This window comes from Rhopalosiphum maidis, chromosome 3 (assembly GCF_003676215.2).
Source record: "Rhopalosiphum maidis isolate BTI-1 chromosome 3, ASM367621v3, whole genome shotgun sequence".
In the NCBI taxonomy this organism is placed as follows: Eukaryota; Metazoa; Arthropoda; class Insecta; order Hemiptera; family Aphididae; genus Rhopalosiphum; species Rhopalosiphum maidis.
The window spans coordinates 60,947,777-60,961,463 of record NC_040879.1 but is presented as its reverse complement, the minus strand read 5'-3'; the positions used below and the strand labels follow the sequence as shown (position 1 = coordinate 60,961,463).

General features: G+C 24.5%; 1 protein-coding gene and 1 pseudogene across 1 annotated transcript; one reads left to right on the top strand and one right to left on the bottom strand.

Moving 5' to 3' along the window:
• Positions 1-729: 729 nt before the first annotated feature.
• LOC113558037 lies at positions 730-7,150 on the bottom strand. Its single transcript, XM_026963564.1, is given in 9 exon segments — positions 730-897; positions 972-1,037; positions 2,055-2,180; positions 2,253-2,386; positions 3,449-3,593; positions 4,145-4,193; positions 4,195-4,348; positions 5,815-5,979; positions 7,069-7,150. Coding segments are annotated over 9 exon segments (1,089 nt in total).
• A 1,933-nt stretch (positions 7,151-9,083) lies between these two features.
• On the top strand, positions 9,084-13,683 carry LOC113558036 (annotated as a pseudogene).
• The last annotated feature ends 4 nt before the right edge of the window (positions 13,684-13,687 follow it).

Sequence of the window (13,687 nt, the reverse complement as noted above, 5' to 3'; positions counted from 1 at the left end):
TTAAAATGACCAGTTCAACAATAATTACCAGCAATATACTACATTTTTAAATTTTTAATTTTTAATTTTATAAAAACTTCGTTTTCCAGTTAATTTGAAAAATAATGTCAAAAAATACTGTACATATACATACCACCCCTATAAGCAACTGAAATTAAAATTATATAATATTTGCTTAGTAATGTACAATTATTTTACATCTTTTTTATATTACACGATTAATGTAGTTTAATCGATTTCGCCCGATATTTGTCTATATTGATACCGCCGAATATTTGTTTATGTTGATTCCACAAACTGCTTATTAGAAGATTTTTTTTTGTTAACTGTATAGGTACACCCAGTTTACTATAATTGTAAATGTATTTTTTTGTTTATTTATTTTTTGTTTCATAATAAAAGCATTTAAAAAAACAATTCAAACATTGTCGACCACAAAGAACAATATAACTCAATTATACATGATATTAAAAAAAAAAATAAATAAAATGTAAAATTTGTTAAAATAATATATTCAATTTCATAATTGTATACAAATAGCAATAAAAATATATAGAAATTTTAAAACAAAATTCTCATTTTTAATATTTTAAAGAAAATTTAAATTATTATTTTTGTGACAATAGTCATACATTATTTATGACCATGCAAGTTTCTAGAAACAAGGTAACAATTTAAAAACATTATTGAACTGTGACTATAGTCCAACTCTTGTTAATGCTATAATCACTAGTTTCTGTTTAATAAATCACAAGGTTTTGTAGTGACACCATTAAATCCATCTAAAATAGCATTGAACCCGGGGAATGGTTTTTCACAATTACAGCAGTTATCGGGGTCATTAAAATCTATAGAAGAACCTATAAATCCTGCTCCATATTTATTGGCATAATTGCCCTAAACAATCAAATAATAATTAAATACATTTTAATATAAAATATATAAAAAGAAATTGACCAAGAAAATACTACCTTTTCATTAAATGATGTTAAAGTATCTAAACACCAAGAACTCGTTTCTTGTGGTTGCAAACAAATCTATAAAAAAAAATGCTATACAAAATGTATTCATTTTTTTTATATAAAATGGTAAATATTTTCGGATAATTCAACTAGTTCTTTGTACTAAAAATAATGCCCATTTTATAAGTCAAGATAATTTTTAAATATAACAGAACAACAATATTCTCTATATTACATATATATTATACCCATATGTGTTTTCTGTCGTACAAAAGAAAAAAAAAACAGAAGATTTGTATTCAGTACTTATGGTTATTACTTGAATTAATCTAGTACCAATCATGTGCGAAACTACGGCCTGAACCAACTAGGCCATGGCCCAAACTAATTGACTCCGTATTAATGTATACATTTTTAAGAACATATTATTATTTTAAATCTAATAAAATAAATTACTTATGTTATACATTTGTATTGTAATAAAAAACATTAGTGTTCCCTATCACCCTCTACCCTTTCCTTTGAATATAATAGGTGCAAAATGACTCTCATGAGTGGCCTAGTCTTAAGAAAAATGCTAGTACCAAACTTAAAGGTAACAAAATTATATGTGTTTTTCAATGGTTTTTACAATATTTTAATTTTAAAGCCAGTTATGAACATTTTTAAATACTAATATGTTACAGGTACCTATCAGTTATCCATAACTTCCAAAGTCAAAGATATACTTTGGTTTTTGATAAAACAGAAAAATTTTTTAAAATTTGTCATGTCTAATTAATAAAAGCAAAAAAAAAACCAGTTTTAATAACTTTTAGTTTGTTATTTTTCTCTGTACTTTAAATGAGCTGATAACTCACGATCTTATGTTATAGTCAATAAAAGAACATAAACCATAGTACTCAATAGCTATGAATTGTATGTCGGTAAGTTTGCACAAGATATATACCTAATAGTACGTTCGCAATAGCAATTTTTATTATTATTCTCGTGTGGCAATGTGGCATAGTGTATGACCATATAAATATTAAACACATCGAAATAGCTAAACTAATAATAAATCATTAAACAATTCATATTAAATTTGCATACCTTCTCCATGGTTAAATCACAAAACATAAGTGAATCATTGGGATCAGATATTGGGTTAATTTTAAATTTAAAATGTATTTTTTCTTTCGGAATAGATGCCTGCTTTAATACATCTTTTAATTTATCCTAGAAAAATATTATTGATTATAAATTTATAAGATACAACTCTGCACTCTCTAGATAATAATGTTTCAATACCAACGTATAATTTGTATATGATGCAGTAATTGGAGCTATTCCATTTCTGAAGTCATTGCCAGTGCATTCGTTCAAGAATACAACAGAAACAACGTAAAAATCCGTAACCGAATCTACTGTAGTAATATCCAACCCTTTAAAAAATATTTAAAACAAAATTTTTTTTTAATTTATAAGGTAATCATTATTTTACCAATATTTGTATACAATACATTATATTATATTGACAGTACTTTTTTTCGTTGTACACATGGACTCATTTTTAATGATAAATAAATTTTGTATATTTTTCTGTAAATGTTGAAGCTTAACGCTTAAATGATCATACATTTTGTAAAGTCACTAAGAAACCCTAGAAATTATTATGTATTAAGGTATGATAGTATTACCATAACTAATCAGTTATCAGAAATCTCATATTATTAATCTCCTCGTCCTGTAAAAGAGTGACTTACAGTATTAAAAAAATCTGGTCCTTAGATTTGTTGTTTGAGTTATTTTCATAAGACATTTGCATAATATAGGGTATATATTATATAATATATAATGTAGGGTTTTGGTATAATTTGATTACTATAAATTGGTATTACCAAAATAAACTATTATATTATTCACATTTGGTATTTAATTTAATTTAAGTGTATGATTGGGTTTGCTATTTGTTTTAAAATTCAAAATTTTACTCTAAACATCCCTATATTAGTTTTATGGTGAAATTTTTATTTCTTTTTATGCTTATTATTTCCGATTTATGTATTAAAATATATGACATTTTATTTTTCCCTAGTAATAGTTATGCTGATTTCAAATAATTAAAATAAAACAATTAATGTACTGACCTAAGAAGGTCGTTGTTAACAAGTCAGTGCACCAAAATCAATGATAAGACCCTAAATTTTTCAGAAAAATATTGACTGTGGCCATTAACTTTAACCGTTCATTCAAACAAATAAGTTATTTTTGTTGTTGAAACAATGAGGTATTTAAAAAAACTAAAACCATTTAAAAAAAATATTCAATGAAAAATAATTGAGAAATACATTTTTTCATTTTTTTTTTTTTTTAATACTATTTATAGATTAGTAAGAAAAAACAGTTTCTATGAATATAACGACAATAGATACATTTAAGACTTAAGTTTATACTTACTTAACTTTTTTATTATTATAAATGAATAAATATATATAAATACTTACAAGGTATCCTTGGGTTGGTAAAATGATCTATTAGAAATCGTCCTGATAAATCAAGACCAACAAATAAATTAGGAAAACTTTTTTTCATCACTTCGAGATATGTTTTTAAATTTTCAGAATATCCCGAAAATTCATCAGTATTACTCTAAACAAACAAAATAGGTTAAAATACATTTTTGTTAAATATTTTTATGTAGTTTCTGATTATTAAATTAAAAAAAAAGAATATAAAAAATAAAACATTCACAAGAAAATTGCAATTTGTTAAATTCTACGGTATACGATTAAAATCACAAAAATATATCATTTAATAATCGTCCTAGGTTGTCTCAATGATATCAATGAATAATGATGATAAAAAATATAATTATGTCGATTCGATAAACTATCAAGAATTTTATGTTGAAATAAAGTATTTTGAAAATAATGTCCAACAACTGATTTAAATAGTACTTATTTAATAATACCTTTATACATGGAATTCTATCAAAGTTTAATATATTTATAAATAATTATATTAAGCTTATAAACGAATTTATTCATTGTATGAGGATCTGTGAGCATTTTAAGTTAAACTTGATTAAATAACTAGATATAAATACGTTTAGATATTATACATCTGGCTTGTATATCTTACAAGAAAAATATGAACATTTTTTTTATTTGTTTAAAAGTCAATACTAAATTGGTACTTACGTCATACTCTAAACCTGTAAGAATAAGGCCATCGATCCCGGGATGTTCAAAAAGCTTTTAAGCCTTTCATTTCATCTAATGAGTTAGTTCCTCCGTTACAAGATTCACAAGCAAGCATTGCACTCCATTCTTCCATATTCGCATGACCGTAGTATATAAATACACGCTTAGAACCTTTCATCTTTAATATGTTGTCTAAATTTACTATATAAATTATAAAACACATGAATATTTAATATATTTTTAACAATATAATAATTTTTTGAAATATGATATTTTTAAATGCCTGTGTTACTCTATGAACTTGATGTATTATGCTATACTTGTTTTTAAAATCAAATCGGTAAGATGGGAGTATATTATTTCATGTTTTATTACATAAAATATGTTTGAGAATGAATCTTTTGCAAGTTTTTAAAAAAAAATAGTTAGAGGCCTATAGGTTCATAAGATAATGAGATTTCTAGAGGTTTATCCAGCTTGACAAATATTATTATTTATGATAATTGACAGAGAATGGAAAAGTATATGAAAGTCTTTTAATATACATCAAAGTATAAAATAATAAAATTCTTGACTTTCCCAATATACTTACTGAATGCTCATTTTCGCAATTGAAGTTAAATGTGCATCGTGTCTTTTTGATTACTTAGAATACATTAATTTTAAATCATAATGAGTTTATAACTCATTATAATATTATTATAATTGTTTCACAACATTTGTTGGATAGGTACCTATATTTTTTTATCAATCTTACCCTCATCTAAATTAAAGCGAAATTATTGTAACATAATTGAATTTCATATTCCATTTGCATCGACAGACTACAATAATACTAGATACATATTAAGTAGTAAGTACCAATGCCAACGTGACCAGCGGGGAGCAGATCTTTTGCCCGGGACCACATATTTTTATGAGGATCTCGTTGCTAGTCACCTGTACTCTTTTTTTTTTTATACATTTCTTAGTCTTGTACGACCTATACTTGTTAATATTTAATAAAAAATAATAATCTATTAGAAATAAGAATCATTGGGAATATTTGTATCATAAATATTTTATGTTTTTTGCGTGAAAATTTATAATATATGTTTTTTCCACAAGATATATATAAGTAGTTAGGTACAACCGTAGTATTGTTCTGTGGTACAACCATATAATAATTTGTAGCATAGTTTTATCAGGGTCTTGCAAATTTTAACGCCAGCGCTGCCAAAGTACACTATATAATATGCAACGACAGATTATTTAAAAATGACTATACAGTAACGTAATAATGAATGCAATATGAAACTTATTAGCAGTGTTAGGTAGTAACGTAACGTGCTTTAGGTACTCGTTACTATAAAGTAGTTACAATTTTCAATAACGTTATGGTTACTATTATTTTTGGGTAATGGCAAGAGTAACGACGTTAATTATTTAGAAGTATCTTAGCAGAAAAACACGTTCCATTAAAAATTTAATTGTATATTTTTTTTATTATTACTGATTTCATTTTTCTGTGATATACTACATTGACCTATTTTCTTACAATCAATCCCAACAATTAATTCGAATAATTTATTATATATATTATTATATTAAGCTTCGTAATTGATTTGTTTTATTAACTATATAATATGTATTTTATTTTTAAGTAATACTACCTAATGGTCTATTACTCGGAATACACGAGCAGGGGATAGAAACATGGTATCTTAAATCCACTGAAACCTCATCGATTAATATCGACAGGCAAGCCGCTGGTGTTTTTGTAACTGGTAAATTCGATAAACGGCAAACTTCAGCGCGACCACCAAAAAAACCACATGCCGATATTCCAATTCCTAAAAATAGTAAAAATCAAACACTAAACTCATATCTTTTTTTTTTGTTGTATATAACACGTCAATCTATTACCCAAAATAAAATTAAACATAAGTTAATAAGCCAGCAGACAAAAATGTTATTACAACCGATTTTACACAATTTAAAGTAAAATGAATATACATATTAATATATTTTTAGTTAAGTTTATATAATTTTGAAAAAAAAATCACTTAAAAGTGAGTTTCTTGTTTGAAAAATACCAAAATATATTAGTCGAGAATAGTATTATGTAATTGATTTCAAATTTTAATACCTACAAAATACAATTACTGGTTTGGTTAGGAGATTGTTAAAGTTTTTATATACCTATTAAAAAATGTAATACAAAACAAATTATAATACTATGGACTTAATTCTTATAAAAATGAACAAGTTTAAAATATTACGCTCTATGGATTTCAGTTTGAATATAGCGCTCAATTCACAGAAATTTTGGAGATGATCGAATTGCACTCTTTACCTAAGCCAAAATGTTCGTAGTATTGTATTTGATCAGACCAATGACTTGAATACACAACGTGATCGATTTAGAATTAAAATTAAATACCTAGATATTTAACACAATTATTTTGAAATACTGTACCTATGTGGCTATGTACTAGGTAGTATTTAAATTGTAAATGTTTATTAGTTTTGAAAAAATAACTTATTTTTATAGTATAATTTTTATTAATGTTGAAAAAATGTCAAAATATATTAATTGTAAAACTTGATACATTCTACTATCACTTAATTTATAATTTCCTATACACAATAACATTTTTAAAGTATTTTTATACATTTCAAACTATATAGTTATACGTAAAAATTTTAGAAATGTATTACAAGATCCCACAAAAGTGGTTCTTATAGCAATAATTGATAATTATATGTGATTATATACGAGTATAAAATATTAAGGGAAACTACTAAAATTAATAAAATCCTACACTAAATACCGAGTATTAATGTATTTGTAGAATAAACTAGGTAATTATAAAAACACGTTTGTATATTTTAACAATTTTTTTTTAATTTTTAATTTAATATTTAAACATAAAGCTCACCGTTTGAATCTTGAGACTGTGATGTGTGTACTGTTAAAGTAAGAATGTTACTAATTAAAAGTAAAGAATTATAAAAGTACATTTTTATAAATGTAGTGCGTATTATCATGCAAATCTAATAATTTATTTACAAATCCCGTCAGAGGTATTAATTTGTATTTACTATTTAGCCAAATGATATGAAAAGTTTTAATAATATAAACTAATTTAAATTACTTAGTCTAATAACAATACGTTTTTAATTAAATATTTTAAATTTTATTTGTTTTAAATGTTTACATGAAAATTATTTGCAGAACGAATATTAATTTAATTTTTATAGAATTTAGCTAGTAAATATAGGTTAGATATTAGGTATACCTATTTGCTTATCCGTAACACCGTTGCGTGTACTGACTACAGATATGTTTTTTCAGTGCATGTATGTTTTACTGGCAGTTTGTAATTAACAACTATATTTATGTTTAAACAAGTAGTTAAAGCCTAATATTTCTACTAGAATGGAATAAACGTACGAGAATAGTTGTTCACAATTTACACAATTTACACACAAGCATTATCATCATCCTATTTATATAATTTTATTTTTGTAAATTTGTAATTAATGTGTGTCATCTATGATTAGTATGCCTTTATAGTTCATCTGTTTATATACCTATTACCTAATATTATATTGGGATTCTTTGTATAGGTATATACTATATACACTAAGCTAAATACACGACATGTTGATACCTCGACAACCACACCGGTGCGGTTAAGCGAATATTTTAACATTTTAAACATGACTGCCGTAAATTTTAATCATTAACATAGTACTATGTGACAAATGTATTTAGGTTAGGTTAGGCTTATTGCTATTAATTTTTTTATTAAATACTGACTTACTTATGCGGTAGAACTGTGCTATGTCCTATAATGTGAATATAGGTTTATAGTATACTGTATACCTACAGTATATAGAACCTCGATTATCCGAACTAATTGGGACCACACTTAGTTCGGATACGCAAAAGTTCGGTCATTGGAAATTAAAAAAAAAAAAATTTTTACAAGATAAATATTTTATATTATGTACATACATATTTATTATTATTATTAGTTAATAATAATATTTTATTAGAATCAGGTACATACATTACATTATTAAAAATACATCACATACATAGGAACATAAATAATGTTTATTATATTTTTTAAAAATTTACCCGGCGATGAACATTCAGCAACATATTTTTTAAAATTAATCTGAATACTTTGAAAATTACATTGTGTATAGAGAAATATAATAATATAGAATTATAATTTACACATTATAGTCCCCACAAAGTACAAATAATATTTTTGAACGACAAAAATAAATAATAAAACAAAATAATTAAAACCGTCATTCTTAGTTTAAATAACCAATTTAGTCAAAATTTGAATTTTCAAGTCAATAAAAAAATTTTGCTTATATGTTTTTAAGATTTTTGTAAAGTTTAAAGACAAATACTATAAGTACCTATATTCAAGTCTAATAGCTATACAAATGAAATGTATTATACATTTAACAAACATAGGTGATATAACTTCCGAGAAACATAGTTACCTACTCCTAAAAGCATTTTATTAATGTTTTAATTTTATTATTTACGATATTTGGTGGATAACATTATACCCATGGCTATTTAGTCATGATTATACCTATAATTTTGTAGAGGTTGGATAAAAAATTGTTTTATGGCAAAACATTAAAACACAACTAGCCAAATTTTTGAATCTCAATAATTGATTCATAAATAAATTACCCATAAACTTAATAGTAATATAGTAAATTTGATGAAAATTACTTTAGCAAATATGAAATAGCAACAATCGACTGTCTTTGCAAGTATTTTTTTAATTAATAAATTGATTGCGAGGAGGCCGTTATCACAAGTAATATTGATAACACTAATAATGATAAATGTTCGTTTATGTCATCACATTCGTTATCAACTGCTTCCAAATTCTTTATCATCGGCGTTCGCGTTATTATTGAATTTGGCACGTGATTTTACATTCATTTATTTTATTGTTCGCAACGGTGTTCAGCGTTAATTTAATTATGGATGCTATACTCGACACGATTCCTCAGTTAATCAAGGATATTGAACAACTGGAGGATTTGAAAGAGGAGAAGGAAAATGAACGACAAGCGTTGGAATCTCAAAACCAAAAACTCAGATATAGGTTGAAGTTTTTAAAAGAGGTTTGTGTCATTGGCTCAATGAACGTTATTAAAGTAAACAAATGTTTTTAATCGACATCAGTACATAAAAATACTGTTCTCTACTGTTCCAATAATTTTTAATAACAATCCATCACTGTTCACGACACGTCCGTTATAAAATATATGTAATAATTTACTACTGTTGAACTATACATGTATATTTATATTGCATTTTGGACCAAAGATCATATGTGTTTTTTTTTTAATAGCAATTATATATTATTTTTTTATAAGAGTTAATTACACAAAATCCATAATATCCTGAAAATGTATTTTCTATTACCTTGGTAATTATTAAAGTCACTTATTCAAATTCTTTATTTTAATCGTTAACATACAATATTATACCTGGACATTTTCAAAACATAGTTTTATGAATAATAATAAACATTCATTTAGCCTATTTTATTTGAAAACAAGCATAGTTAAATCTTTTAATGAAGTCAGTTGTAGGTTTATTAATCTATAGATAATTTAACATTTGAACTATTATTTATGTATAATAATTTATATTATTTTACTAAGTCTAAAAAAACAAACTAGAAAAAATGTATATTTACATCACAGTTATTTACATAACCAAATTACATATATTTTCATTTTTCAGTTTCTTTAAATTGTTAATATAATTATTTTTGCATTTTGTATAATTATTAATCATTACTTATAAAGTTATAAGATAATATACAGTGAAAGATACAGTTGACACTTAATACACTTATTTGAAACGATTTATTTTTACTGAATTTAAGAGAATGCCACATCCGTTTGTGTTGTCTCTGTCTTACAAATGTACACATAGCAAAATATTGTGTTTTGTAGATTCAATTTTAAGTAATTGTCTTTAATATTCTAGTAAATTATGTTATTATGAAACTTAAAGATAAATCATCTGTATTTTCTTAAGATATTTAATTTTAATACAAATTATGAGTACTTAAAAATATTACGATTTAAATATTTTTATAACTTGCTCAAAAATTATAATATCGTAAAAAAACTTCATTAAAAATAAAATAATGTTCCAAATTTTAAGATTTATTATAGGCCAATTAATTTTAATATAAAGGTTACTAAATTAACTTGAAACTGCTGGAATACTATTTTACTATGTTGTGTATTAGTAAGATGGAGACAACACATACAAATGTGGCATTAGCTTAAATTAAACTTATTAGTATTTACATATTTTCAAAAATTTACATTTGTTTAAGTTCCTATAGATGCAAAATAAAAAATGAAGTGTATACCATTTGTTTATATGAACGAGACCATACTTAAATTTCTATAAATCTTCAAAAGGATAATTTAAATCTTTTTGTTTTATATTAGATTTACCTACTTGCTATGTTCTTTTTTTAAATTTTTATATAAGAGTATTAAGTTATAAATGTTTAAGTATATTTTTATATTTGTTACACATACGTTAAATTATATATAGTTAATTAATTGCCAAGTACTATAAAAAAATATCTATGTATAAATAGTGCGCACTTACTTACTTTTATTTTATTATATTAAAATCTTATCAATATTTTAAAACTTATTACCTTATATAATTACATAATTACCTTAAATGCCTTGTAATGTTCTTTTTTATAGGCTGTGGCTAAGAATCAAATGAGGAATCAAACACGGATTCAGTAAATATTGAAGATCACTCTTTGATTAATTTACATTCTATATTAATCAGTTTGTTTTCAAATGCTATTAAAAAGCATATCCAACCTTAGAAGACATTGGTCAACCTGCCGTATCTGCGGGTAGTAAATTTGCTGATTACCAGTGCAATGCGTCAATGCAAATATGTAAACTACTGAAAGCAAAGGGTAATATTTAAACCACTATTTAAAATAGTCTCAGTAATAATTATTTTATTTACTTGTTTTCTTATTTAATTATTTTAAAAGATATTTGTAATTATAATTATATAATTTGTAATTTTATTACATAATATCTGGTTCTTTTATTTAATCTTTAAATATTAAAATACAATATATCTTATTAATAAAATAAATAATATGTATTTCAGGTGAAAATATGTCACCTAATGCAGTTGCTAAAAAAGTAGTGGAATGTTTGGGAAAATGTGATATTATTGAAAAAGTAGACGTTTCTGGACCAGGATTTATTAACGTATGGTTGAGTCGTAATAAACTAAGAGATATTTTACAACATGTACTGGAAAATAAATTGAAGCCAAAACCTTTAACTAATCGACAAAGGGTTATAATAGACTTTTCATCTCCCAATGTTGCTAAAGAAATGCATGTTGGTCATTTAAGGTTGGTGAAATTAACTACTAAAATTTTATAACACCATTCACTTTTGTTTGTTAATTTAGGTCAACAATTATTGGTGATGGCCTATGCCGTGTATTCGAATTTATTGGTCATGATGTATTGAGATTAAATCATATTGGGGATTGGGGTACACAATTTGGTATGTTAATTGCTCTACTTCAAGACAAGTTCCCTGATTACAAGACTGTATCTCCTCCTATAAATGATTTGCAAGAGTTTTATAAAACAGTCCAAAGTCCTTTTTGATAGTGATTTAGAGTTCAAAAAACGGGCATATGACTGTGTTGTAAAATTACAAAGTATGTCACCTAATCATGTTCAAGCTTGGAAATTAATTTGTGATGTATCAAGAGAAGGTAGTGTTTATATTATTATACTGATTTATTTAGAGATATAGGTACCTGTATTATATATCAATGTCATATAAATAAATCATAAATATTTTATGCAAAAATATACAAACCCACTCGTCACATTAATAATCATCAATATTTTTACTGAATACTTTTGTATAGTTTTATAATTATTACCAATTTATTTGTATTTATTCATGTTTAAAGTTAAATACTATCATAAAGTTTTTTCAAAAGTATATTAAAAATATTAATTTACTAAACATTTTAATAATTTATTTATATGAAATAGAACATATTGTAGTATTAACGTATAACTAAGAAAAAATAATTAATTATTTTGATTAAAAAGACTGACATTTACATTTTTTAGTTTTTACATTAAATTTAGGGAAGCGCTATATGTCATCATATACTTTAAACTACTTATATCAATGCAATCTTTTTACCATTAATCGTTATTATTTAAACATAAGAATTAATATTTTTAATTTCAGTGAATTAATTAGTATTTAATATTTAATAGATATATTAAATTAAACACCATTACTTGGTTATTACGTTTACTCTTAAACCTATTACTATATTTATTTTCAAATTCAATAATAATTTATAAAAAATGATATCTTTATGTTTTTTAAGAATTCATTGAATATACTTACACTGAATTAAACATGAGCCATTAAATTTTTTATCAGTATCAGTAGATTGCATGCAAACTAGTAACAGTTCTTATTATAATTAATATATATACTTATAATATTTATAATCTGCAAACATTTTTTTAGAATTTCAAAAAATATATAAAAGATTAATATCAACATTGTTTGAAAGAGGAAGAATCATTTACCAAAGTCGGATGGAAAATTTAGTTAAAGATTTGGAAAACAAAGGTATTTTTTAAATCTATTTAGTAATATTCTTTATATTTTTATACTTGTAAAACTTAGATAATTAGTTTTGTGGATAACCCAAATGCTATGCAACTAAAAATTAAATTAAATTATATCACAAAATTACTGTATTCAATTTGTTAATTTTTATATAATTAGGATTTTGGAGAATGACGATGGTAGAAAAATTATGTGGAGTCCAGAGTCCTCTATACCATTAACCATAGTAAAGTCTGATGGTGGTTTACATATGATACATCAGATATGGCAGCATTAAAACAGAGAATTGAAGAAGAAAAGGCTGATCGTATTATTTATGTCACTGATTCTGGACAGGTATAAACCATTTCAATAAATGTATTTTTTGTTTTATGACCTAATGTTTGTTTGTTTTTTTTTTACTAGAGTGTACATTTTTGAAACATTAAAAAAATGTGCAATTCACTCTGGTATTCTAGATCCATGTAAAGTACGTAGACTTTTTTGTGTTTGTTGTTTTTGTAGTGTTGGGTGTTGGGTGAAGATAAGAAAAAGTTTAAAACCCGTTCTGGTGATACTGTTCGCTTAGTTGGTCTTTTAGATAGATGAAGGTACAATTTTTATTGCTAGATTATTAATTAGTTTTATTTTTCAACAAAATTAATTTACCATTATAGGTATAAAAAGAGCAAGAGATAAACTAGTAGAAAAAAGCCGTGACAAAGTTTAACCGATGAAGAGTTAAAACTAGCAGAAAAGCTGTTGCTTATGGTTGTATTAAGTATGCGGATTTATGTCACAATAGAAGTCATGAATATGTATTTTCTTTTGATAAAA